Source organism: Ursus americanus, chromosome 9, assembly GCF_024610735.1.
Source record: "Ursus americanus isolate L20-20 chromosome 9, mUrsAme1.1.p, whole genome shotgun sequence".
In the NCBI taxonomy this organism is placed as follows: domain Eukaryota; kingdom Metazoa; phylum Chordata; class Mammalia; order Carnivora; family Ursidae; genus Ursus; species Ursus americanus.
Window position 1 is genome coordinate 903,441 of NC_142135.1, and position 27,937 is coordinate 931,377.

Genomic DNA, 27,937 nt, shown 5'->3' on the forward strand with positions numbered 1-27,937 from the left:
GGCGCACCGACCGAGCAGCGAGCGAGGGACTGCGTGCCGAGAGCCGGGCGCGCCGTGCGGGCAGGTGGGACTCGCAGGCCGGGCCGGGCCGGGGAGCGAAACCGAAACTCCTGCGAGGCGCGGGGCTTGGGTCCGCGGAGCGTTGGGGGGGCGCGTGCGGGCGCGTTGCGTGGGCGGAGCGGCCTGAGCTCTGGGCTCGGGCTCGGCTGTTCTCCCCGGGCAGGCTGAGCTCCGGGCCGCTGACCTCGCCGCAGCCCTGGTGGGCGAGGGTCCAGGCTACTAGCACGGACGTGGGAGATGCCGCCCGCGGGGATCCTCCCCGACCCAGCGGTTTCCCGGCAGGGCTGGTGTGCGGCTCTGGGCGGGGTCCTGCAGCTCAGGTGCCTCTCCGGGGGTGCCCCACCTTGTAGCGCGCGGTGTGGGGAGGGGGTGCGGACACTGGGGGCAGGAGTGAGTCGGGCGCCCAAGGTGGTGGGTGGTGCCCAAGGCTGACAAATTGAGGGGGGGTGCTGCTCCTGGCTGGGGCCCTGGTCCGTTGGGGGGGCTACCTGCTGTCGGGATGGGTGGGCACAGGGACTCCTGCGCGGGGTCATCTCAAGATCTTTGGGAGGCAGGGTCGGGAGGGGCTCTGCCTTCCCTATACCCTCCTGTTATGCCAAACTTTTATGGCCTTTGGTCTCTGCCCCGTGATGGTGGGCGGGGTCTCTGCCCCGCGGAGGTGGGCGGGATCTTGCTGCAGTTCCCCGCAGCTGCCTCCCTCTGTGGGCCTGAGGCGCCTGGCCTCCTAGTCCTGTCCTGATATGGCTCAGGTGGACAGCCAGCCATCTTTCTGCCCTTATCCCATCCCAGGCTGGAGAGGGGGGCTGACTTTCAGGGGTGGTGACAGATGGCCACTCACACCCAAGGAATGCAGACTCACCCTCCTCAGGAATTGCCTTCCTGCCCTTGTTGCCTGGGGCCCACCTGAGATGGGGCCACTCCAGGGAAGCCCCAGGAAGAGTCGTCCCCACTCTCAGATTCCCTTTTCCTTCCCGGAAAATCTGCTCAGCCTCTCTCACCCAGCCCCAAGGCCACTAACCCTTTGCGTCACACACCATGCCCACATCTGCTGGTGGCCGCCTCTCTGGGACACCAATCTTTTGGCTTCTGTGATGTTGGGCTTGCCTGGGCCTCCCACCCTTGAAACCACTCTCTCTCCCACTCCCCAGGCCCTGGACACCAGTCACATGCCCTGGTCTGTCTCTCCCAAGCAGCAGACCCCTCTGTCCAGCTGCCTTCCCAAGGTCCCCACTGCAGACTCAGGTGCCCACTCCCGGGGTCCTCCTCATGTCCCACCGGGGCAGGGTCCAAGGAGACTCATACCAGGCTCAAGGTCACTGCCAGCCAAACGGGGGCGTGGCCCAGCTGCAGCAGGCACAGGGCCTCCCTGGCTATCGCCCTCACTTCCTGCTCTTCTGCTCCGTCAGATGCCCAGCCCCCTCCCTCCCACCATGAATCCCCTTTGTGCAGGAAACTGGAGCCTCCTGTTCCCGGGAGCAGGTACTGGCTCTAATTTTCCTGTCTAGTGCCCGCCTGGCACTGCCCCCACCCCCAGCACAGCCTGTCTCTAGCATAGCTCTAGGCTGGCTGCCTGCGTCCTGGCCAGGGGCCACCCATGGCCCTGCTCACTTGGCTGCTCCTGCCCCCGCCGTGGCCCAGAACCTTTCCCTCCCTTTGCTGGGTAGTGAGGTGCCTCCCTTCTCTCCCCACCCATGTCCCCTGCCGAGGGAAAGGCACCCTGTTCTCACTACCCCAGTAGTCCTGTTACCTGGTGCTACTGCTGGGACTGGGGCAGGGCTGGGTGCGGGCCGTGCATGGCTCCGCCGGGCTCACAGACCCTCTGAAGGCAGTCCTGAAACAAACATGCCAGTCATCGGTGCAGCTGGGCAACAAAGCCTGTGTCCAGGTCACGTCCTAGGAGCAGCGTCTGACAGCAGGAGCATTAGGAGTGGCCTCAGGATGGCCCCTGTGGAAGGAAGACGGGGAGCAGGAGCCGGCCGGCCTACAACATAGTCTCACTGTTGGAAGGAGGTCAGGGCGGCCCTGCACCCACCACCGGCACCCAGTGCACCGGTGGGCTTCTCGTCCTGGGAAACCCACAGGACAGGGGCCTCCTCTCTCTGCTCCACTCCTCCTTCCCCTCGCCACTCCCAGCCTCCCCCAAACACCCCCTCTGCCCATCTGCTGGGCTTGGCGTTCCCCTGGGCTGTGAACAAACCCTCGGCCCTGAGGTCCCCTCAGGTGGCAACACTGTTAGCTGCCAGAAGCCAGCACACTCCCGCCCCTACCCTGTCACAGACGCTGCCTCCTCCTGGCTGTCAGGTCACTCCCCTTGTGGCCTCTTGGTCCTGGACACAAGGAGCCAGAATGTCCTGGTAGCAGCTGTGGCCTTCAGCACAGTAGGACTGTCTGTGGCAGAAGCTGTCATCCTCTGGGACTGACCCCAGAGCTGCAGGGACGGGGAATGGGGTCCTCGGAGGGATGGTGGGGGGCCACGTCTGCTTCCATCGCTTGGCTCCTGGACCCATGTGGTCCATCTACGGGGACAGGTGCGTCACATTTAAGGTAGTACACCCCCTCCCCGGGGGACGGGGTCACCTGGGAGCTGGTGCTCCGGCTCGCCTGCAGCGCCCCTGCCACGACGGCACTGCCCCAGCCTGCCCTGCACTGCAGAGACCAGAGCCTCTTCACTGGTCACTGCGAAGCCCCAGGTGCCCGCATGGGCTTTAGATGCCCAGCTGGTCACTCACAGCCATTTGTGACCTTCTTCCAAAGCTTCGTTGCTAAGCAACACCCCCACCCATTCCACTGTGTGCTCCGTACTAGCCCTCGTCTCAAATGCCTGATGCTTCTCTCCCCTTAGGTCGGAGAGCTGGCGGGTTGAGGCCCCTCCTGGAGCCCAGCTCCCATGGCCAGCCAGGCCGCAGCACGCCCCTCCAAAGCCCGGCTCAGTGTCTGCCTGGTCCCAGCACCCCCTGTCTGCGCTTCTGAGCAGCGTGCTGCTGCTGGGGTCCAGAAGGCTCCTGCCCTACACCTGTGTATGGGAAGGGAAGGGGGCAGGATTTCACCCAGCCCCAGGGACCTGCAGGAGGGTCCCAAGCCAAGTTGAGGGACTGAGCCAGTGCAGGCCCAGGAAGGGCAAGGCAATTCCCGAGGGGGCAGAAGTGGGGGCCATCTGCCTGCAGCCCTCCTTCAGTCCCGGGTGGGGTCTGGGCAGCGCCTGGAAGTGTCCACCCTACCAGATCTGTGCGTCATCGAAGCCCCGGCTGAGTCCTGTCGAGAGTGGGGGCTCAGCACCTGGCTGAACCGTGCTGTCCCCTGCATAGCCCTGGCCACGGAGGCCTTCCCATGGAGGTCTCTTCACTTGCTGACCACACCTGCTGCGGGGCTGGAGGACAGTGGACTTAAGCGGCACCATAGTACTTGCTGTGTGAGGCCGAGGGGTGCACGGAGGCCGTAGGCACCGCCGTGAGATGGGCCAGCAGGGGCGAGGGAGGGTGTGAGGGGGTTCAGGGCCCCGGCTGGACAGAGTGGATGAGGGAGAACCCTTCACAGAGCACAAGCAGTTTGCAGGTGCAGGGGAGTCTGAGTCCCCTCCGCAAGCAGCAGGGCACATGATTCTGGGACTCCAGGACAGGCTGGGCTGCTGATGCAGATGTGGGGGACTGAGGGCAGTGTGAGGGGCTTCCTGATTTCATGGGTAAGTGGAGGCGGAGCAGAGCCCTGTCACCAGCGAGAAGGCTGCACACCCATGACTGGATGCGGGGCCGTCAGATCCAAAATGCATTTGTTGGGTTTGGCAGCCAGAGTCCAAGGTCACCTTAGCAAGAGCCGTGGAGTGGAGGCACACATGCCGCCTGAGCCTTGTACCGAGGTCTGCGTGGGGCGCGGGCAGAGAGCTGGTTTGGAGGCCAGGGCAGGCGGGGTCTGGCTCCTGAGGGGAGGGCCAGCACCAGCAGGGAGCGAAGTGTGGTTCTGTGGAAACTGGGTTGGGCCGGTTCACAGGGCGGAGGAGGGAGGGGGCGTGGCTGTCCCAACGATTACCATAACCTGGGCGGCTTAGAACAGCAGAAACTCCCCTTAAGGCTCACGGGGCCAGAGTCCAGAGTCGGCCTGGCACTGGCTGGCGGTCCTCCTTGCCTCTGGGCTTCTGGCCACACCGCTCCAGACGGCACGTTGCGGGCGCTCTCCTGCGCCTCTGTCTTCCCTAGAGACACCCCTTGCGTCAGGGCCCTCCCTACTATGGGACCTCAACTGAGTTACACGCGCAAAGACCCTATTCCCAAATAAGCTAGAGTTGTAGATCCTGGAGGTTAGGACGCGGACATCTCTTTCTGGGGGACGTGACTGAACCCCGCAGGAAGGGGATGGGCGTGGGTGAGGGAGATTGGTGTGCAGGTGTGATACAGGATGGGAGGTAAGGCACTTGTCACCGCAGCTCCGAGAAGTGGGGCACACAGCTGTCTGCTGAGGGGACAGCCACCGGGCTGCTGGGGCTCTGAGCCAGCTGACCAGAGCCCAGTGCTTGGCCATCCCCACGGCTCCCGCCAGACCAGCGCACAAGCACTGTCTTTGTTCTCTTGAGCCTCCGACACAGAGGCCATAGTCCAGAGAGCACAGGGGTTGTGGGGGGCAGGGAGGACACTCTGGGGGGTTCTGCCTGGAGCCCAGTGGGGTTCTAGGAAGGAATGGAGGCCAGAGCAGAAGGTCCAGGATGGGGAGTTGGAGGAGGTGACTGGAAGGGGGAACAGTACTGGTGTCCCTGAACCCAAGGGGTGGCAGGATGGGGGGTAGAGCTCTGGGGAGCACGGGGAGGCCTGTGAGGCTGGAAGGTGTGAATTGGATGTGGCGGGTGAGGGTAGATGGGGCCAGAGCCCCCGTGGCACAGGGCTGACTGCTCAGAGCATGCGGGTCCCTCCACGCCCGGTCCACACCGGGATCCTGGAGAGGGGGCCTGAGGGTGCTGGGCTGGGATAGAGGCCAGAGAATGGCCCACAGGAGAAAACAGAGTCCACACATCCTGGAGGCTGCCCTGCTGGTCTGAGGTTCCTCGTGTCCCTCCTGGGATCCCACAGGGCAAGGCAAAGGGCCTCACTTGGATGCTGACCCTGTCCCTGAGGAGGGCCAGCCGTGTCTGGAGGCCGATTCAGGGTTTGGGATTGACCCCTGACTGTTCCCTTCCTGCCTGCCTGGGCCATCCCAGGGCCCCTAACAGAGCCTTTGTGTGTGTGCCCTGCAGGGAGCAGACCCAGCAGATCTTGGGTGAGTGAATTCTACACAACTGGCCAAGCATGATGGATGGCCACACCTCTCCTCCTCTTGATGTCCTGGCCACCAACAGCACTGAGCTGACCGCCATCCCCGAGACCATGAAGGCCATGCTGGGAACCAGCACCCCCTCCGGGCCCCAGTCCAAGAGCATCGCTGGGGTGTACGTGGAGGCCTCCAGCCAGGCCCAGAGTCTCTACACTGCCATGAAGCAGGGCCTCCTGTGCGGTGAGCTGGGGCTGGCTCTGCTGGAGGCCCAGGCCGCCACTGGGGGCCTTGTGGACCCCACGCAGGGCCACTTACTCTCTGTGTCTGAGGCCGTGCAGCAGGGCCTGGTAGGCCTGGAGCTAAAGGAAAAGCTGCTGACTGCGGAGCGGGCAGTCACTGGGTACCCCGATCCCTATGGTGGCGGGAAGCTGGCCCTCTTCCAGGCCATCGGGAAGGAGGTTATAGATAGAGCACTGGGGTGCAGCTGGCTGGAGGCCCAGCTGGCCACTGGGGGCCTGGTGGATCCCATTCGGGGTGCACGAGTGGCCCCAGAGCTGGCCTGCCAGCAGGGCCTCCTGGACTGGGAGACGTGGCGTGGCCTGGCAGAGGGCAAGCCCGGCTCTGGTGCCCCTGGCTTCCTGGACCCCAACACAGGAGAGTGGCTGTCCTACCGCGGGCTGCTGGGCAGATGCGTGAGAGCCCCGAGGACAGGGCTGGCTCTGCTGCCCCTCAAGACCACTTTCCCCAGCCTGGGTGGGGCGGTGAGCTTGGCAGAGCTGCTGGAGGTGGGGGTCCTGGACGGGGAGACCGCCCGGGGCCTTCAGGAGGGCGAGCTGGCGGTGTCGGATGTGAGTGCATGGGCCGACGTGAGGCGCTACCTGCAGGGCACGGGCGGCGTGGCAGGGGTCGTCCTGCTGCCCTCTGGCCGCAAGAAGAGCTTCTTCCAGGCCGTCACCGAGCACCTGCTCCCAATGGGTGCTGCGCTCCCGCTGCTGGAGGCTCAGGCTGCCACCTGTACCCTGGTGGACCCAGCTACCGGGCAGCGGCTGGTGGTGGAGGAGGCCGTTGGGTCAGGCCTGCTCGGCCCAGAGCTCCACAGACAGCTCCTGGTGGCAGAGCAGGCGGTGACTGGGTACTATGACCCCTTCAGCAGCACACGAGTCCCCCTCTTCCAGGCCATGCAGAAGGAGCTGGTGGACAGGGCTCTGGCACTGCGACTCCTGGATGCTCAGCTGGCCACAGGTGGGCTAGTGTGTCCAGCCCGCAGGCTCCGGCTGCCCCTGGAGGCCGCCCTGCGCTCCGGCTGCCTGGACGAAGAGACGTGGCCGTGTGTCTCTCGGGCCACTGGCTTCCTGGACCCCAGCACACAGGAGAGCCTTGGCTATGGGCAGCTGATGGCCCGCTGCGTCACCGACCCAGAGACAGGGCTGGCCTTCCTTCCTCTCTCAGACGGGGCCCTCGGAGGGGAGCCACAGGGACCCCCATTCATTGACCACAGCACCCGGCAGGCTTTAAGTGAGGCCACGGCCACCGTCTCCGTGGGCAAGTTCCGGGGCCGGCCCACGTCACTCTGGGAGCTGCTCTTCTCCGAGCCCGTCTCCGCGGAGCAGAGGGCAGCACTGGCCCAGCAGCACTGGGAAGGCGCCATCTCGGTGGAGGAACTGGCGGCGGTGCTAAGGGCCACCCTTGAGCAGGCCGCAGCCACCGCCAGGACCACGTTTGCCGGGCTGAGGGGGCCCGTGACGCCGGACGAGCTGTTGAAAGCAGAGATCATTGACCAGGACGTGTATGTGCAGCTGGAACGAGGACAGACCACAGCCCAGGAGGTGGGCAGGCTGGCCTTGGTCCAGCGGTACTTGCAGGGCACCGGCTGCGTCGCGGGCGTGCTGCTGCCCGGCTCCCAGGAGCGGCTCAGTATCTATGACGCCCGTGGGAGGGGGCTTCTCAGGCACGGCACAGCCCTCATCCTCCTGGAGGCACAGGTGGCCACGGGCTTCCTCCTTAACCCAAAGGAAAACAGGAGGTACTCTGTGGAGGAGGCCCTGAGGGCCGGCCTCATCGGGCCTGATGTGTTTGCAAAACTGGTGTCGGCGGAGCGCGCCGTCACCGGCTACACCGACCCCTACACCGGGGAGCAGATCTCCCTGTTCCAGGCCATGAAGAAGGACCTCATCGTCCGCGACCACGGCATCCGCCTGCTGGAGGCCCAGATCGCCACGGGCGGCATCATCGACCCGGTGCACAGCCACCGCGTGCCCGTGGACGTGGCCTACCAGCGCGGCTACTTCGACGAGGAGATGAGCCGCGTCCTGGCGGACCCGAGCGACGACACCAAGGGCTTCTTCGACCCCAACACGCACGAGAACCTCACCTACATGGAGCTGCTGGAGCGCTGCGTGGAGGACCCCGAGACCGGGCTGCGCCTGCTGCCGCTCAGCCTCTCACGGCCCCAGCTAGTAGACGGCGCCACCCGACAGGCCTTCCAGAGCCTGCTGCTGTCTGTGAGGTACGGGCGGTTCCGGGGACAGAGGGTTTCCGCGTGGGAGCTGATCAACTCCGAATGCTTCGGCGAGGACCAGCGGAGGCAGGTCCTGCGGGACTACCGGCAGCACAGGCTCTCGCTGCAGCAGGTGGCACAGCTACTGGACAGAGCGATGGGGAGGTGGGTGCTCATCCCGCTGCCCGCACCACGGGGCCGAGTCACGGCCTACCAGCTCTGGGAGGACCGAATCATTGACCAAGAGCTCCTGGACCGGGTGCTGGAGGGGGCAGTGAGCCCCGAGGCCCTCCTCCACATAGACAGCGTCCAGACGTCCCTGCGTGGCTCCGGTGCCGTGGGCGGCGTGCTGCTGCAGCCCTCCAGGCGGCGGCTCAGCCTCTACGAGGCCATGAAGCAGAAGCTGCTGGGTCCGGGCGTGGCGCTAGCCCTGCTGGAGGCTCAAGCGGCCACTGGAGCCATTATCGACCCCCACGGTCTGGAGACCCTCTCAGTGGATGAGGCCGTGCGCAGGAGGCTGGTGGGGCCAGAGCTGTACGACAGGCTGAGGCAGGCGGAGGACGCCGTCACTGGCGTCAGAGACCCCTTCTCTGGGAAGTGGGTATCCCTGTTCCAGGCCATGAAGAAGGGCCTTGTTCCTGTACAGCAGGCTGCCCGCCTCCTGGATGCCCAGGTGGCCACAGGAGGGGTCATTGACCCCACAGGCCACCACCACCTCCCCATGCCCGTGGCCACCCGGCGTGGCTACATCGACCAGGAGATGGAGCTTGCCTTGTCCAGCTCGTCCAAGACCTTCCCCACACCGGATGGCCAGGGACACACCAGCTATGGCCGGCTCCTGGAGCAGTGTCTGAGGGACGAGGCTTCTGGCCTTTACTTCCTGCCGCTGCCAGAGAAGGCTGCTGCTGTCCCCACTGACGAGCAGATCCAGGAGACCCTGCAAGCCACGGAGGGGGCTGAGGACGGCACATCCCTCTGGGGGCTCCTGAACTCTTGCCACTTCACCGACGAACAGCGGAGGAACTTCTTGGAGGACTTCAGGGCGGGGAAGACCACCGCTCAGCAGCTGCAGGAAACGGTGCAGAAGCAGGTGCATGAAGCTGAGCTCCTGGCGCAGGCTCGCGTCACAGTGCCCGGCCCAAGGGGGGAGGTTCCTGCCGTCTGGCTGCTGCGTGCCGGCATCATCACCCAGGAGACACTGGCGGCGTTGGCTCAGGGCACACGGTCACCTGCCGACGTTGCTGACCAGCCCGCCGTGAAGGCCTGCCTGTGGGGTACGGGCTGTGTAGCCGGCATGCTGTTGCAGCCATCGGGGACCAAGGTCAGCATCAGCCAGGCCATGAGGGACGGCCTCCTGCCTGAGGGCCTGGGGCAAAGGCTGCTGGAGGCGCAAGTGGCGTCTGGCTCCCTCATTGACCCTCTGACCGACCGGAGGCTATCCGTGGAAGGCGCGGTCAAGGCCGGCCTGGTGGCTGGGGTGCTGCTCGAGCAGCTCCAGCAAGTCGAGAGGGCCGTGGCCGGGTACCCTGACCCCTACTCAGGAGCCTCCCTCTCACTGTGGCAGGCCATGGAGAAGGGGCTGGTGCCCCAGAGTGAGGGCCTCCCCCTCCTACAGGTGCAGTTGGCCACAGGGGGCGCAGTGGACCCTGTCCACGGGGTGCACCTGCCCGAGGCGGCAGCCTGCAGGCTTGGCCTCCTGGACGAGCAGGTCAGCCGGGTGCTAACCTCAGCAGCCAAGGACAGCAAGTTCTTCTTCGACCCCGGCACACAGGACAAGGTGACGTACAACCAGCTGAAGGAGCGCTGCGTGCTGGACGCTGACACCGGCCTGTGGCTGCTGCCATGCGCCCAGGACATGGTGCTGAAGGTGGATGAGCACCTGGTGGTGGCCCTGAGGGCCATGAAGGTGCCTGTTGGCACTGGGAGGTTCAAAGGTCTCAGCGTGTCGCTGTGGGACCTGCTGCACTCAGAGTACGTCGACATCCACAAACGGCGGGAGCTGGTGGCACTCTGCCGGTCCGGGAGGGCCACTGCCCTGCGGCAGGTGGCCGAGGCAGTTACCGCCCTGGTCGAGGCCTCAGAGAGACAGCCCTCGCAGGCCTCCTTTAGAGGACTCCGGAAGCTGGTGTTGGCCAGTGACTTGTTCAGGTCCCAGCTGATTGATAAGGAGACGCTGGACGCGCTGAATCAGGGGAGAAGGACGGTGCAGGAGGTGACGGAGAGGAGCAGTGTGAGGCGGTACCTGGAGGGAGGCAACTTCATTGCTGGGGTCCTGGTCCAGGGCACGAAGGAGAAGATGAGCATCTCCGAGGCCCTGAGGAGGCGTCTCCTGCGGCCCGGCACGGCCCTGGTGCTGCTGGAGGCGCAGGCGGCCACTGGCTTCCTCATCGACCCCGTGCGCAACCAGAGGCTGACCGTGGAGGACGCGTTTGCGGCAGGGATGTTTGGCAGGGAAACTTACCAGAAGCTGCTGTCGGCGGAGCGCGCCGTCACCGGCTACACCGACCCCTACACCGGGGAGCAGATCTCCCTGTTCCAGGCCATGAAGAAGGACCTCATCGTCCGCGACCACGGCATCCGCCTGCTGGAGGCCCAGATCGCCACGGGCGGCATCATCGACCCGGTGCACAGCCACCGCGTGCCCGTGGACGTGGCCTACCAGCGCGGCTACTTCGACGAGGAGATGAGCCGCGTCCTGGCGGACCCGAGCGACGACACCAAGGGCTTCTTCGACCCCAACACGCACGAGAACCTCACCTACATGGAGCTGCTGGAGCGCTGCGTGGAGGACCCCGAGACCGGGCTCTACATGTTACAGATCGTGAAGAAAGGAGAGACCTACATTTATATTGATGGAGCCACAAGGCAACTTCTGCAGTCCCAAACTACGAAAATGCACGTGGGGAGGTTTGCCAATCAGACGGTCTCCTTCTGGGACCTGCTGTCCTCTCAGTACTTCACAGAGGAAAGGAAACGGGAGCTTATCCAGGAGTACAGAGCCCGGAATCTATCCCTAGAGCAGCTGTTGGAGATCGTCACTGCTACAGTGGGAGAAACAGAGAAGCAATACCAAAGCATAAAGGTATCAGGCATCTGTGGAGAGGTGACAGCTACAGAGCTCTTCAACTCTGGAATCATTGATAAGAGGACCCTGGATGCCCTGCCCAGGGAGGAATCTGGGGGGCAGGATCTAAGCAGGCTGGCGCACGTGAGGACCTATTTGGAAGGTAGTGGCTGCATTGCAGGGGTGACTATATCCTCTACCCAAGAGGCGATGAGCTTCTACGAGGCCAGCAGGAAAGGACTCATCCCTATGGGGTTTGCGGCTCAGCTGCTGGAGGCCCAGGCAGCCACGGGGTTCATGCTGGATCCCTGCAGCCGGAAGAAGCTCCCGGTGCAGCAGGCCGTGGCTGAGGGCCTGGTGGGTGAGGAGCTGCACGCAATGCTTCTGGATGCTGAGAAGGCTGCCCGAGGCTACAGAGACCCAACCACGGGAGACACGATCTCCCTGTTCCAGGCCATGCAGAGAAAGTTCGTGCAAAGAGGGGATGCACTGAAACGGCTGGAGGTGCAGGTGGCTACAGGGGGCATCATCGACCCCGTACGCCACCACAGACTCCCGCTGGATGTGGCTTACACACGTGGTTGTCTGCACCGGGACACGTACCCACTCATTGCCGACCAGAAGCACATGAACAGAAGGTTTGTGGATGCAAACACTCAGGAGAGGGTCACGTACCAACAGCTAAAGGAGAGGAGCCAGGAAGACCCAGGGACGGGGTGGGCTCTCTTCCCGGTAGTCAGGGACCGCCAACCCTCTGCCTATGTCGACGAGGCAACGAGGAGGGCGCTGGAGGCCGAGCAGGTGCAGGTCCCAGTGGGGAGATACAAGGACCAGAGGCCATCAGTGTGGGAGCTGCTCAACTCTGAGTATGTGACCCAGGAGATGAAACTCCAGTTGGTGAACGACTACAAAACACACCTGGCACAGGCACTGGAGAGGGTAGTAAAAATTATTTTACAAATAATACAGGAAAAGGAAAAAAGCAGGAAACAACTATGGTTCCCAGGGATCCGAAAACAAATCACCGCATCAGAACTCTTCCACGCAGACATCATCAGCAAGGACGTGCTGGAGGACCTGGCCCAGGGCACCAAGACCCTGCAGGAGGTGACGGAGATGGACTCGGTCAAGCGCTACCTGCAGGGCACAAGCTGCATCGCGGGCGTGCTGGTGCCCGCCAAGGACGAGCCCGGGCGGCAGGAGAAGATGAGCATCTACCAGGCCATGTGGAAGGGCGTCCTGCGGCCCGGCACGGCCCTGGTGCTGCTGGAGGCGCAGGCGGCCACCGGCTTCGTCATCGACCCCGTGCGCAACCAGAGGCTGTCCGTGGAGGAGGCGGTGGCCGCGGGCGTGGTGGGCGGCGAGATCCAGGAGAAGCTGCTGTCGGCGGAGCGCGCCGTCACCGGCTACACCGACCCCTACACCGGGGAGCAGATCTCCCTGTTCCAGGCCATGAAGAAGGACCTCATCGTCCGCGACCACGGCATCCGCCTGCTGGAGGCCCAGATCGCCACGGGCGGCATCATCGACCCGGTGCACAGCCACCGCGTGCCCGTGGACGTGGCCTACCAGCGCGGCTACTTCGACGAGGAGATGAGCCGCGTCCTGGCGGACCCGAGCGACGACACCAAGGGCTTCTTCGACCCCAACACGCACGAGAACCTCACCTACGTGCAGCTGCTGCGCCGTTGCGTGCTCGACCCCGAGACGGGGCTCTACATGCTGCAGCTGGCCGGCCGGGGCTCCGCCGTGCACCAGCTGAGCGAGGAGCTGCGCGGCGCCCTGCGTGAGGCCCACGTGGCGCCGGGCCCCGGCGTCCTCCAGGGCCAGAGCGTCTCCGTCTGGGAGCTCCTGTTCTACCGCGAGGTGCCCGAGGGCCTGCGGCAGGACCTGCTGGGCAGGTACCGGGCGGGCGCGCTGACCGTGCAGGAGGTGGGCGCCGCCCTGACCTCGCAGCTGGCCCGCGCCGACGACGGGAGCCCGCGCCCGGCCCCCCCGGACCCCCGCGGGGCCCTGCGTGCCGCCACCATGGAGGTCAAGGTGGGCCGCCTGCGGGGGCCGGCGGTGCCCGTGTGGGACGTGCTGGCCTCCGGCTACGTGAGCGGCGCCACGCAGGAGCAGCTGCTGGCCGGCTTCGGCTCGGGGACGCTGGGCTTGCCGGCGCTGACCCGCAGGCTGACCACCATCATCGAGGAGGCGGAGGCGGCCGGCGGGACCGAGCGCGTGCAGCGGGGTGCCGCCCGCGGCCCGCAGGAGGCCCGGCCAGCCGGGCGCGGGGGCTCGGACGGCGACGCGGGGCCCTCCCCGGGCCAGGCCGAGGGCCAGGCCGAGGGTGGGGGCGAGGGCGAGGGCGGGGGCGAGGGCGAGGGCGGGGGCGAGGGCGAGGGCGGGGGCGAGGGCGGGGGCGAGGGCGGCGCCGAGCCCGCCGCTGCCGGCGGCCCCCAGGAGCAGGCTCTGCGTGCGGCCACCATGGAGGTGCACGCCGGGCAGTTCCGGGGGCAGCGGCCCTCCGTGTGGGAGGTCCTCTTCTCGTCCTACCTGAGCCGGGCCCGCCGGGACGAGCTCCTGGCCCAGCACGCGGCCGGCGCCCTGGCCGTGCCCGCCCTGGTCGCCGTCCTCACCCGGGCCATCGAGGAGGCGGAGGAGCGGCTGAGCAAGGTGTCCTTCCGGGGCCTGAGGCGCCAGGTGTCCGCCTCCGAGCTGCACACGTCCGGGATCCTGGGCCCCGAGACCCTGCGGGACCTGGCCCAGGGCACCAAGACCCTGCAGGAGGTGACGGAGATGGACTCGGTCAAGCGCTACCTGCAGGGCACGAGCTGCATCGCGGGCGTGCTGGTGCCCGCCAAGGACGAGCCCGGGCGGCAGGAGAAGATGAGCATCTACCAGGCCATGTGGAAGGGCGTCCTGCGGCCCGGCACGGCCCTGGTGCTGCTGGAGGCGCAGGCGGCCACCGGCTTCGTCATCGACCCCGTGCGCAACCAGAGGCTGTCCGTGGAGGAGGCGGTGGCCGCGGGCGTGGTGGGCGGCGAGATCCAGGAGAAGCTGCTGTCGGCGGAGCGCGCCGTCACCGGCTACACCGACCCCTACACCGGGGAGCAGATCTCCCTGTTCCAGGCCATGAAGAAGGACCTCATCGTCCGCGACCACGGCATCCGCCTGCTGGAGGCCCAGATCGCCACGGGCGGCATCATCGACCCGGTGCACAGCCACCGCGTGCCCGTGGACGTGGCCTACCAGCGCGGCTACTTCGACGAGGAGATGAGCCGCGTCCTGGCGGACCCGAGCGACAACACCAAGGGCTTCTTCGACCCCAACACGCACGAGAACCTCACCTACGTGCAGCTGCTGCGCCGTTGCGTGCTCGACCCCGAGACGGGGCTCTACATGCTGCAGCTGGCCGGCCGGGGCTCCGCCGTGCACCAGCTGAGCGAGGAGCTGCGCGGCGCCCTGCGTGAGGCCCGCGTGGCGCCGGGCCCCGGCGTCCTCCAGGGCCAGAGCGTCTCCGTCTGGGAGCTCCTGTTCTACCGCGAGGTGCCCGAGGGCCTGCGGCAGGACCTGCTGGGCAGGTACCGGGCGGGCGCGCTGACCGTGCAGGAGGTGGGCGCCGCCCTGACCTCGCAGCTGGCCCGCGCCGACGACGGGAGCCCGCGCCCGGCCCCCCCGGACCCCCGCGGGGCCCTGCGTGCCGCCACCATGGAGGTCAAGGTGGGCCGCCTGCGGGGGCCGGCGGTGCCCGTGTGGGACGTGCTGGCCTCCGGCTACGTGAGCGGCGCCACGCAGGAGCAGCTGCTGGCCGGCTTCGGCTCGGGGACGCTGGGCTTGCCGGCGCTGACCCGCAGGCTGACCACCATCATCGAGGAGGCGGAGGCGGCCGGCGGGACCGAGCGCGTGCAGCGGGGTGCCGCCCGCGGCCCGCAGGAGGCCCGGCCAGCCGGGCGCGGGGGCTCGGACGGCGACGCGGGGCCCTCCCCGGGCCAGGCCGAGGGCCAGGCCGAGGGTGGGGGCGAGGGCGAGGGCGGGGGCGAGGGCGAGGGCGGGGGCGAGGGCGGGGGCGGGGGCGAGGGCGGGGGCGAGGGCGGTGCCGAGCCCGCCGCTGCCGGCGGCCCCCAGGAGCAGGCTCTGCGTGCGGCCACCATGGAGGTGCACGCCGGGCAGTTCCGGGGGCAGCGGCCCTCCGTGTGGGAGGTCCTCTTCTCGTCCTACCTGAGCCGGGCCCGCCGGGACGAGCTCCTGGCCCAGCACGCGGCCGGCGCCCTGGCCGTGCCCGCCCTGGTCGCCGTCCTCACCCGGGCCATCGAGGAGGCGGAGGAGCGGCTGAGCAAGGTGTCCTTCCGGGGCCTGAGGCGCCAGGTGTCCGCCTCCGAGCTGCACACGTCCGGGATCCTGGGCCCCGAGACCCTGCGGGACCTGGCCCAGGGCACCAAGACCCTGCAGGAGGTGACGGAGATGGACTCGGTCAAGCGCTACCTGCAGGGCACGAGCTGCATCGCGGGCGTGCTGGTGCCCGCCAAGGACGAGCCCGGGCGGCAGGAGAAGATGAGCATCTACCAGGCCATGTGGAAGGGCGTCCTGCGGCCCGGCACGGCCCTGGTGCTGCTGGAGGCGCAGGCGGCCACCGGCTTCGTCATCGACCCCGTGCGCAACCAGAGGCTGTCCGTGGAGGAGGCGGTGGCCGCGGGCGTGGTGGGCGGCGAGATCCAGGAGAAGCTGCTGTCGGCGGAGCGCGCCGTCACCGGCTACACCGACCCCTACACCGGGGAGCAGATCTCCCTGTTCCAGGCCATGAAGAAGGACCTCATCGTCCGCGACCACGGCATCCGCCTGCTGGAGGCCCAGATCGCCACGGGCGGCATCATCGACCCGGTGCACAGCCACCGCGTGCCCGTGGACGTGGCCTACCAGCGCGGCTACTTCGACGAGGAGATGAGCCGCGTCCTGGCGGACCCGAGCGACGACACCAAGGGCTTCTTCGACCCCAACACGCACGAGAACCTCACCTACGTGCAGCTGCTGCGCCGTTGCGTGCTCGACCCCGAGACGGGGCTCTACATGCTGCAGCTGGCCGGCCGGGGCTCCGCCGTGCACCAGCTGAGCGAGGAGCTGCGCGGCGCCCTGCGTGAGGCCCACGTGGCGCCGGGCCCCGGCGTCCTCCAGGGCCAGAGCGTCTCCGTCTGGGAGCTCCTGTTCTACCGCGAGGTGCCCGAGGGCCTGCGGCAGGACCTGCTGGGCAGGTACCGGGCGGGCGCGCTGACCGTGCAGGAGGTGGGCGCCGCCCTGACCTCGCAGCTGGCCCGCGCCGACGACGGGAGCCCGCGCCCGGCCCCCCCGGACCCCCGCGGGGCCCTGCGTGCCGCCACCATGGAGGTCAAGGTGGGCCGCCTGCGGGGGCCGGCGGTGCCCGTGTGGGACGTGCTGGCCTCCGGCTACGTGAGCGGCGCCACGCAGGAGCAGCTGCTGGCCGGCTTCGGCTCGGGGACGCTGGGCTTGCCGGCGCTGACCCGCAGGCTGACCACCATCATCGAGGAGGCGGAGGCGGCCGGCGGGACCGAGCGCGTGCAGCGGGGTGCCGCCCGCGGCCCGCAGGAGGCCCGGCCAGCCGGGCGCGGGGGCTCGGACGGCGACGCGGGGCCCTCCCCGGGCCAGGCCGAGGGCCAGGCCGAGGGTGGGGGCGAGGGCGAGGGCGGGGGCGAGGGCGAGGGCGGGGGCGAGGGCGAGGGCGGGGGCGAGGGCGGGGGCGAGGGCGGCGCCGAGCCCGCCGCTGCCGGCGGCCCCCAGGAGCAGGCTCTGCGTGCGGCCACCATGGAGGTGCACGCCGGGCAGTTCCGGGGGCAGCGGCCCTCCGTGTGGGAGGTCCTCTTCTCGTCCTACCTGAGCCGGGCCCGCCGGGACGAGCTCCTGGCCCAGCACGCGGCCGGCGCCCTGGCCGTGCCCGCCCTGGTCGCCGTCCTCACCCGGGCCATCGAGGAGGCGGAGGAGCGGCTGAGCAAGGTGTCCTTCCGGGGCCTGAGGCGCCAGGTGTCCGCCTCCGAGCTGCACACGTCCGGGATCCTGGGCCCCGAGACCCTGCGGGACCTGGCCCAGGGCACCAAGACCCTGCAGGAGGTGACGGAGATGGACTCGGTCAAGCGCTACCTGCAGGGCACGAGCTGCATCGCGGGCGTGCTGGTGCCCGCCAAGGACGAGCCCGGGCGGCAGGAGAAGATGAGCATCTACCAGGCCATGTGGAAGGGCGTCCTGCGGCCCGGCACGGCCCTGGTGCTGCTGGAGGCGCAGGCGGCCACCGGCTTCGTCATCGACCCCGTGCGCAACCAGAGGCTGTCCGTGGAGGAGGCGGTGGCCGCGGGCGTGGTGGGCGGCGAGATCCAGGAGAAGCTGCTGTCGGCGGAGCGCGCCGTCACCGGCTACACCGACCCCTACACCGGGGAGCAGATCTCCCTGTTCCAGGCCATGAAGAAGGACCTCATCGTCCGCGACCACGGCATCCGCCTGCTGGAGGCCCAGATCGCCACGGGCGGCATCATCGACCCGGTGCACAGCCACCGCGTGCCCGTGGACGTGGCCTACCAGCGCGGCTACTTCGACGAGGAGATGAGCCGCGTCCTGGCGGACCCGAGCGACGACACCAAGGGCTTCTTCGACCCCAACACGCACGAGAACCTCACCTACGTGCAGCTGCTGCGCCGTTGCGTGCTCGACCCCGAGACGGGGCTCTACATGCTGCAGCTGGCCGGCCGGGGCTCCGCCGTGCACCAGCTGAGCGAGGAGCTGCGCGGCGCCCTGCGTGAGGCCCGCGTGGCGCCGGGCCCCGGCGTCCTCCAGGGCCAGAGCGTCTCCGTCTGGGAGCTCCTGTTCTACCGCGAGGTGCCCGAGGGCCTGCGGCAGGACCTGCTGGGCAGGTACCGGGCGGGCGCGCTGACCGTGCAGGAGGTGGGCGCCGCCCTGACCTCGCAGCTGGCCCGCGCCGACGACGGGAGCCCGCGCCCGGCCCCCCCGGACCCCCGCGGGGCCCTGCGTGCCGCCACCATGGAGGTCAAGGTGGGCCGCCTGCGGGGGCCGGCGGTGCCCGTGTGGGACGTGCTGGCCTCCGGCTACGTGAGCGGCGCCACGCGGGAGCAGCTGCTGGCCGGCTTCGGCTCGGGGACGCTGGGCTTGCCGGCGCTGACCCGCAGGCTGACCACCATCATCGAGGAGGCGGAGGCGGCCGGCGGGACCGAGCGCGTGCAGCGGGGCGCCGCCCGCGGCCCGCAGGAGGCCCGGCCAGCCGGGCGCGGGGGCTCGGACGGCGACGCGGGGCCCTCCCCGGGCCAGGCCGAGGGCCAGGCCGAGGGTGGGGGCGAGGGCGAGGGCGGGGGCGAGGGCGGGGGCGAGGGCGGCGCCGAGCCCGCCGCTGCCGGCGGCCCCCAGGAGCAGGCCCTGCGTGCGGCCACCATGGAGGTGCACGCCGGGCAGTTCCGGGGGCAGCGGCCCTCCGTGTGGGAGGTCCTCTTCTCGTCCTACCTGAGCCGGGCCCGCCGGGACGAGCTCCTGGCCCAGCACGCGGCCGGCGCCCTGGCCGTGCCCGCCCTGGTCGCCGTCCTCACCCGGGCCATCGAGGAGGCGGAGGAGCGGCTGAGCAAGGTGTCCTTCCGGGGCCTGAGGCGCCAGGTGTCCGCCTCCGAGCTGCACACGTCCGGGATCCTGGGCCCCGAGACCCTGCGGGACCTGGCCCAGGGCACCAAGACCCTGCAGGAGGTGACGGAGATGGACTCGGTCAAGCGCTACCTGCAGGGCACGAGCTGCATCGCGGGCGTGCTGGTGCCCGCCAAGGACGAGCCCGGGCGGCAGGAGAAGATGAGCATCTACCAGGCCATGTGGAAGGGCGTCCTGCGGCCCGGCACGGCCCTGGTGCTGCTGGAGGCGCAGGCGGCCACCGGCTTCGTCATCGACCCCGTGCGCAACCAGAGGCTGTCCGTGGAGGAGGCGGTGGCCGCGGGCGTGGTGGGCGGCGAGATCCAGGAGAAGCTGCTGTCGGCGGAGCGCGCCGTCACCGGCTACACCGACCCCTACACCGGGGAGCAGATCTCCCTGTTCCAGGCCATGAAGAAGGACCTCATCGTCCGCGACCACGGCATCCGCCTGCTGGAGGCCCAGATCGCCACGGGCGGCATCATCGACCCGGTGCACAGCCACCGCGTGCCCGTGGACGTGGCCTACCAGCGCGGCTACTTCGACGAGGAGATGAGCCGCGTCCTGGCGGACCCGAGCGACGACACCAAGGGCTTCTTCGACCCCAACACGCACGAGAACCTCACCTACGTGCAGCTGCTGCGCCGTTGCGTGCTCGACCCCGAGACGGGGCTCTACATGCTGCAGCTGGCCGGCCGGGGCTCCGCCGTGCACCAGCTGAGCGAGGAGCTGCGCGGCGCCCTGCGTGAGGCCCACGTGGCGCCGGGCCCCGGCGTCCTCCAGGGCCAGAGCGTCTCCGTCTGGGAGCTCCTGTTCTACCGCGAGGTGCCCGAGGGCCTGCGGCAGGACCTGCTGGGCAGGTACCGGGCGGGCGCGCTGACCGTGCAGGAGGTGGGCGCCGCCCTGACCTCGCAGCTGGCCCGCGCCGACGACGGGAGCCCGCGCCCGGCCCCCCCGGACCCCCGCGGGGCCCTGCGTGCCGCCACCATGGAGGTCAAGGTGGGCCGCCTGCGGGGGCCGGCGGTGCCCGTGTGGGACGTGCTGGCCTCCGGCTACGTGAGCGGCGCCACGCAGGAGCAGCTGCTGGCCGGCTTCGGCTCGGGGACGCTGGGCTTGCCGGCGCTGACCCGCAGGCTGACCACCATCATCGAGGAGGCGGAGGCGGCCGGCGGGACCGAGCGCGTGCAGCGGGGTGCCGCCCGCGGCCCGCAGGAGGCCCGGCCAGCCGGGCGCGGGGGCTCGGACGGCGACGCGGGGCCCTCCCCGGGCCAGGCCGAGGGTGGGGGCGAGGGCGAGGGCGGGGGCGAGGGCGAGGGCGAGGGCGGGGGCGAGGGCGAGGGCGGGGGCGGGGGCGAGGGCGGGGGCGAGGGCGGGGGCGAGGGCGGCGCCGAGCCCGCCGCTGCCGGCGGCCCCCAGGAGCAGGCTCTGCGTGCGGCCACCATGGAGGTGCACGCCGGGCAGTTCCGGGGGCAGCGGCCCTCCGTGTGGGAGGTCCTCTTCTCGTCCTACCTGAGCCGGGCCCGCCGGGACGAGCTCCTGGCCCAGCACGCGGCCGGCGCCCTGGCCGTGCCCGCCCTGGTCGCCGTCCTCACCCGGGCCATCGAGGAGGCGGAGGAGCGGCTGAGCAAGGTGTCCTTCCGGGGCCTGAGGCGCCAGGTGTCCGCCTCCGAGCTGCACACGTCCGGGATCCTGGGCCCCGAGACCCTGCGGGACCTGGCCCAGGGCACCAAGACCCTGCAGGAGGTGACGGAGATGGACTCGGTCAAGCGCTACCTGCAGGGCACGAGCTGCATCGCGGGCGTGCTGGTGCCCGCCAAGGACGAGCCCGGGCGGCAGGAGAAGATGAGCATCTACCAGGCCATGTGGAAGGGCGTCCTGCGGCCCGGCACGGCCCTGGTGCTGCTGGAGGCGCAGGCGGCCACCGGCTTCGTCATCGACCCCGTGCGCAACCAGAGGCTGTCCGTGGAGGAGGCGGTGGCCGCGGGCGTGGTGGGCGGCGAGATCCAGGAGAAGCTGCTGTCGGCGGAGCGCGCCGTCACCGGCTACACCGACCCCTACACCGGGGAGCAGATCTCCCTGTTCCAGGCCATGAAGAAGGACCTCATCGTCCGCGACCACGGCATCCGCCTGCTGGAGGCCCAGATCGCCACGGGCGGCATCATCGACCCAGTGCACAGCCACCGCGTGCCCGTGGACGTGGCCTACCAGCGCGGCTACTTCGACGAGGAGATGAGCCGCGTCCTGGCGGACCCGAGCGACGACACCAAGGGCTTCTTCGACCCCAACACGCACGAGAACCTCACCTACGTGCAGCTGCTGCGCCGTTGCGTGCTCGACCCCGAGACGGGGCTCTACATGCTGCAGCTGGCCGGCCGGGGCTCCACCGTGCACCAGCTGAGCGAGGAGCTGCGCGGCGCCCTGCGTGAGGCCCGCGTGGCGCCGGGCCCCGGCGTCCTCCAGGGCCAGAGCGTCTCCGTCTGGGAGCTCCTGTTCTACCGCGAGGTGCCCGAGGGCCTGCGGCAGGACCTGCTGGGCAGGTACCGGGCGGGCGCGCTGACCGTGCAGGAGGTGGGCGCCGCCCTGACCTCGCAGCTGGCCCGCGCCGACGACGGGAGCCCGCGCCCGGCCCCCCCGGACCCCCGCGGGGCCCTGCGTGCCGCCACCATGGAGGTCAAGGTGGGCCGCCTGCGGGGGCCGGCGGTGCCCGTGTGGGACGTGCTGGCCTCCGGCTACGTGAGCGGCGCCACGCAGGAGCAGCTGCTGGCCGGCTTCGGCTCGGGGACGCTGGGCTTGCCGGCGCTGACCCGCAGGCTGACCACCATCATCGAGGAGGCGGAGGCGGCCGGCGGGACCCAGCGCGTGCAGCGGGGCGCCGCCTGCGGCCCGCAGGAGGCCCGGCCACCCGGGCGCGGGGGCTCGGACGGCGACGCGGGGCCCTCCCCGGGCCAGGCCGAGGGCCAGGCCGAGGGTGGGGGCGAGGGCGAGGGCGGGGGCGAGGGCGGGGGCGAGGGCGGCGCCGAGCCCGCCGCTGCCGGCGGCCCCCAGGAGCAGGCCCTGCGTGCGGCCACCATGGAGGTGCACGCCGGGCAGTTCCGGGGGCAGCGGCCCTCCGTGTGGGAGGTCCTCTTCTCGTCCTACCTGAGCCGGGCCCGCCGGGACGAGCTCCTGGCCCAGCACGCGGCCGGCGCCCTGGCCGTGCCCGCCCTGGTCGCCGTCCTCACCCGGGCCATCGAGGAGGCGGAGGAGCGGCTGAGCAAGGTGTCCTTCCGGGGCCTGAGGCGCCAGGTGTCCGCCTCCGAGCTGCACACGTCCGGGATCCTGGGCCCCGAGACCCTGCGGGACCTGGCCCAGGGCACCAAGACCCTGCAGGAGGTGACGGAGATGGACTCGGTCAAGCGCTACCTGCAGGGCACGAGCTGCATCGCGGGCGTGCTGGTGCCCGCCAAGGACGAGCCCGGGCGGCAGGAGAAGATGAGCATCTACCAGGCCATGTGGAAGGGCGTCCTGCGGCCCGGCACGGCCCTGGTGCTGCTGGAGGCGCAGGCGGCCACCGGCTTCGTCATCGACCCCGTGCGCAACCAGAGGCTGTCCGTGGAGGAGGCGGTGGCCGCGGGCGTGGTGGGCGGCGAGATCCAGGAGAAGCTGCTGTCGGCGGAGCGCGCCGTCACCGGCTACACCGACCCCTACACCGGGGAGCAGATCTCCCTGTTCCAGGCCATGAAGAAGGACCTCATCGTCCGCGACCACGGCATCCGCCTGCTGGAGGCCCAGATCGCCACGGGCGGCATCATCGACCCGGTGCACAGCCACCGCGTGCCCGTGGACGTGGCCTACCAGCGCGGCTACTTCGACGAGGAGATGAGCCGCGTCCTGGCGGACCCGAGCGACGACACCAAGGGCTTCTTCGACCCCAACACGCACGAGAACCTCACCTACGTGCAGCTGCTGCGCCGTTGCGTGCTCGACCCCGAGACGGGGCTCTACATGCTGCAGCTGGCCGGCCGGGGCTCCGCCGTGCACCAGCTGAGCGAGGAGCTGCGCGGCGCCCTGCGTGAGGCCCACGTGGCGCCGGGCCCCGGCGTCCTCCAGGGCCAGAGCGTCTCCGTCTGGGAGCTCCTGTTCTACCGCGAGGTGCCCGAGGGCCTGCGGCAGGACCTGCTGGGCAGGTACCGGGCGGGCGCGCTGACCGTGCAGGAGGTGGGCGCCGCCCTGACCTCGCAGCTGGCCCGCGCCGACGACGGGAGCCCGCGCCCGGCCCCCCCAGACCCCCGCGGGGCCCTGCGTGCCGCCACCATGGAGGTCAAGGTGGGCCGCCTGCGGGGGCCGGCGGTGCCCGTGTGGGACGTGCTGGCCTCCGGCTACGTGAGCGGCGCCACGCAGGAGCAGCTGCTGGCCGGCTTCGGCTCGGGGACGCTGGGCTTGCCGGCGCTGACCCGCAGGCTGACCACCATCATCGAGGAGGCGGAGGCGGCCGGCGGGACCGAGCGCGTGCAGCGGGGTGCCGCCCGCGGCCCGCAGGAGGCCCGGCCAGCCGGGCGCGGGGGCTCGGACGGCGACGCGGGGCCCTCCCCGGGCCAGGCCGAGGGCCAGGCCGAGGGTGGGGGCGAGGGCGAGGGCGGGGGCGAGGGCGAGGGTGGGGGCGAGGGCGGGGGCGAGGGCGGGGGCGAGGGCGGCGCCGAGCCCGCCGCTGCCGGCGGCCCCCAGGAGCAGGCTCTGCGTGCGGCCACCATGGAGGTGCACGCCGGGCAGTTCCGGGGGCAGCGGCCCTCCGTGTGGGAGGTCCTCTTCTCGTCCTACCTGAGCCGGGCCCGCCGGGACGAGCTCCTGGCCCAGCACGCGGCCGGCGCCCTGGCCGTGCCCGCCCTGGTCGCCGTCCTCACCCGGGCCATCGAGGAGGCGGAGGAGCGGCTGAGCAAGGTGTCCTTCCGGGGCCTGAGGCGCCAGGTGTCCGCCTCCGAGCTGCACACGTCCGGGATCCTGGGCCCCGAGACCCTGCGGGACCTGGCCCAGGGCACCAAGACCCTGCAGGAGGTGACGGAGATGGACTCGGTCAAGCGCTACCTGCAGGGCACGAGCTGCATCGCGGGCGTGCTGGTGCCCGCCAAGGACGAGCCCGGGCGGCAGGAGAAGATGAGCATCTACCAGGCCATGTGGAAGGGCGTCCTGCGGCCCGGCACGGCCCTGGTGCTGCTGGAGGCGCAGGCGGCCACCGGCTTCGTCATCGACCCCGTGCGCAACCAGAGGCTGTCCGTGGAGGAGGCGGTGGCCGCGGGCGTGGTGGGCGGCGAGATCCAGGAGAAGCTGCTGTCGGCGGAGCGCGCCGTCACCGGCTACACCGACCCCTACACCGGGGAGCAGATCTCCCTGTTCCAGGCCATGAAGAAGGACCTCATCGTCCGCGACCACGGCATCCGCCTGCTGGAGGCCCAGATCGCCACGGGCGGCATCATCGACCCGGTGCACAGCCACCGCGTGCCCGTGGACGTGGCCTACCAGCGCGGCTACTTCGACGAGGAGATGAGCCGCGTCCTGGCGGACCCGAGCGACGACACCAAGGGCTTCTTCGACCCCAACACGCACGAGAACCTCACCTACGTGCAGCTGCTGCGCCGTTGCGTGCTCGACCCCGAGACGGGGCTCTACATGCTGCAGCTGGCCGGCCGGGGCTCCGCCGTGCACCAGCTGAGCGAGGAGCTGCGCGGCGCCCTGCGTGAGGCCCGCGTGGCGCCGGGCCCCGGCGTCCTCCAGGGCCAGAGCGTCTCCGTCTGGGAGCTCCTGTTCTACCGCGAGGTGCCCGAGGGCCTGCGGCAGGACCTGCTGGGCAGGTACCGGGCGGGCGCGCTGACCGTGCAGGAGGTGGGCGCCGCCCTGACCTCGCAGCTGGCCCGCGCCGACGACGGGAGCCCGCGCCCGGCCCCCCCGGACCCCCGCGGGGCCCTGCGTGCCGCCACCATGGAGGTCAAGGTGGGCCGCCTGCGGGGGCCGGCGGTGCCCGTGTGGGACGTGCTGGCCTCCGGCTACGTGAGCGGCGCCACGCGGGAGCAGCTGCTGGCCGGCTTCGGCTCGGGGACGCTGGGCTTGCCGGCGCTGACCCGCAGGCTGACCACCATCATCGAGGAGGCGGAGGCGGCCGGCGGGACCGAGCGCGTGCAGCGGGGCGCCGCCCGCGGCCCGCAGGAGGCCCGGCCAGCCGGGCGCGGGGGCTCGGACGGCGACGCGGGGCCCTCCCCGGGCCAGGCCGAGGGCCAGGCCGAGGGTGGGGGCGAGGGCGAGGGCGGGGGCGAGGGCGGGGGCGAGGGCGGCGCCGAGCCCGCCGCTGCCGGCGGCCCCCAGGAGCAGGCCCTGCGTGCGGCCACCATGGAGGTGCACGCCGGGCAGTTCCGGGGGCAGCGGCCCTCCGTGTGGGAGGTCCTCTTCTCGTCCTACCTGAGCCGGGCCCGCCGGGACGAGCTCCTGGCCCAGCACGCGGCCGGCGCCCTGGCCGTGCCCGCCCTGGTCGCCGTCCTCACCCGGGCCATCGAGGAGGCGGAGGAGCGGCTGAGCAAGGTGTCCTTCCGGGGCCTGAGGCGCCAGGTGTCCGCCTCCGAGCTGCACACGTCCGGGATCCTGGGCCCCGAGACCCTGCGGGACCTGGCCCAGGGCACCAAGACCCTGCAGGAGGTGACGGAGATGGACTCGGTCAAGCGCTACCTGCAGGGCACGAGCTGCATCGCGGGCGTGCTGGTGCCCGCCAAGGACGAGCCCGGGCGGCAGGAGAAGATGAGCATCTACCAGGCCATGTGGAAGGGCGTCCTGCGGCCCGGCACGGCCCTGGTGCTGCTGGAGGCGCAGGCGGCCACCGGCTTCGTCATCGACCCCGTGCGCAACCAGAGGCTGTCCGTGGAGGAGGCGGTGGCCGCGGGCGTGGTGGGCGGCGAGATCCAGGAGAAGCTGCTGTCGGCGGAGCGCGCCGTCACCGGCTACACCGACCCCTACACCGGGGAGCAGATCTCCCTGTTCCAGGCCATGAAGAAGGACCTCATCGTCCGCGACCACGGCATCCGCCTGCTGGAGGCCCAGATCGCCACGGGCGGCATCATCGACCCGGTGCACAGCCACCGCGTGCCCGTGGACGTGGCCTACCAGCGCGGCTACTTCGACGAGGAGATGAGCCGCGTCCTGGCGGACCCGAGCGACGACACCAAGGGCTTCTTCGACCCCAACACGCACGAGAACCTCACCTACGTGCAGCTGCTGCGCCGTTGCGTGCTCGACCCCGAGACGGGGCTCTACATGCTGCAGCTGGCCGGCCGGGGCTCCGCCGTGCACCAGCTGAGCGAGGAGCTGCGCGGCGCCCTGCGTGAGGCCCGCGTGGCGCCGGGCCCCGGCGTCCTCCAGGGCCAGAGCGTCTCCGTCTGGGAGCTCCTGTTCTACCGCGAGGTGCCCGAGGGCCTGCGGCAGGACCTGCTGGGCAGGTACCGGGCGGGCGCGCTGACCGTGCAGGAGGTGGGCGCCGCCCTGACCTCGCAGCTGGCCCGCGCCGACGACGGGAGCCCGCGCCCGGCCCCCCCGGACCCCCGCGGGGCCCTGCGTGCCGCCACCATGGAGGTCAAGGTGGGCCGCCTGCGGGGGCCGGCGGTGCCCGTGTGGGACGTGCTGGCCTCCGGCTACGTGAGCGGCGCCACGCGGGAGCAGCTGCTGGCCGGCTTCGGCTCGGGGACGCTGGGCTTGCCGGCGCTGACCCGCAGGCTGACCACCATCATCGAGGAGGCGGAGGCGGCCGGCGGGGACCGAGCGCGTGCAGCGGGGTGCCGCCCGCGGCCCGCAGGAGGCCCGGCCAGCCGGGCGCGGGGGCTCGGACGGCGACGCGGGGCCCTCCCCGGGCCAGGCCGAGGGCCAGGCCGAGGGTGGGGGCGAGGGCGAGGGCGGGGGGCGAGGGCGAGGGCGGGGGCGAGGGCGGGGGCGGGGGCGAGGGCGGGGGCGAGGGCGGTGCCGAGCCCGCCGCTGCCGGCGGCCCCCAGGAGCAGGCTCTGCGTGCGGCCACCATGGAGGTGCACGCCGGGCAGTTCCGGGGGCAGCGGCCCTCCGTGTGGGAGGTCCTCTTCTCGTCCTACCTGAGCCGGGCCCGCCGGGACGAGCTCCTGGCCCAGCACGCGGCCGGCGCCCTGGCCGTGCCCGCCCTGGTCGCCGTCCTCACCCGGGCCATCGAGGAGGCGGAGGAGCGGCTGAGCAAGGTGTCCTTCCGGGGCCTGAGGCGCCAGGTGTCCGCCTCCGAGCTGCACACGTCCGGGATCCTGGGCCCCGAGACCCTGCGGGACCTGGCCCAGGGCACCAAGACCCTGCAGGAGGTGACGGAGATGGACTCGGTCAAGCGCTACCTGCAGGGCACGAGCTGCATCGCGGGCGTGCTGGTGCCCGCCAAGGACGAGCCCGGGCGGCAGGAGAAGATGAGCATCTACCAGGCCATGTGGAAGGGCGTCCTGCGGCCCGGCACGGCCCTGGTGCTGCTGGAGGCGCAGGCGGCCACCGGCTTCGTCATCGACCCCGTGCGCAACCAGAGGCTGTCCGTGGAGGAGGCGGTGGCCGCGGGCGTGGTGGGCGGCGAGATCCAGGAGAAGCTGCTGTCGGCGGAGCGCGCCGTCACCGGCTACACCGACCCCTACACCGGGGAGCAGATCTCCCTGTTCCAGGCCATGAAGAAGGACCTCATCGTCCGCGACCACGGCATCCGCCTGCTGGAGGCCCAGATCGCCACGGGCGGCATCATCGACCCGGTGCACAGCCACCGCGTGCCCGTGGACGTGGCCTACCAGCGCGGCTACTTCGACGAGGAGATGAGCCGCGTCCTGGCGGACCCGAGCGACGACACCAAGGGCTTCTTCGACCCCAACACGCACGAGAACCTCACTTACATGGAGCTCCTGCAGAGAGCTACTGTAGACCCAGAGACCGGCCTCTTACTTCTTCCTGTCCATTGAGGTAGCATGGTCTCTCCTATTGTCACTTTGGGTTTGTTTTAAAGCATACTGCAGTAGTTCAGCAATCGCGAAACATTCCGTGTGTGTGTTTATTCACTGCCCCTTTTTTTATATGTAAATCTCCTGACAGTCCAATAATTTCCCTTTTCCTTCCAGTGTCACCATGTTTCCCAAGTTGTGGAAAGATGTGTATGTGCGCCTCCATGACATTCATATGTATATGACGTGGAATTTTTACTGGTGAAATTATCATCTGTGTGTATCTCCGTGGTGGATATTGGTTGACTTCTGTTGCATAGATTTAAGACGTCTTTCCTTTTTTTTCCAGGTTTTTTGGCTTATTTCACTGTAGCGTATACATCCAATTGTTGTTTTCCTATTTTCATTAAATGCATTCCCACACATTTCGAAGATATTCTCCCGCTTGTGGCTAACTCATTTCCCATCAGTCAGTGGTCC

General features: G+C 69.9%; 1 protein-coding gene across 1 annotated transcript; it reads left to right on the top strand.

Moving 5' to 3' along the window:
- On the top strand, nt 1–27,893 carry EPPK1 (epiplakin 1). The gene is made up of 4 exons (XM_087864514.1): nt 1–64; nt 5,279–19,736; nt 19,842–26,345; nt 26,438–27,893. Exons 2-4 carry the CDS (start codon nt 5,331–5,333, stop codon nt 27,476–27,478), a joined length of 21,951 nt encoding a protein of 7,316 aa, XP_087720640.1. The 5' UTR covers nt 1–64; nt 5,279–5,330; the 3' UTR covers nt 27,479–27,893.
- The last annotated feature ends 44 nt before the right edge of the window (nt 27,894–27,937 follow it).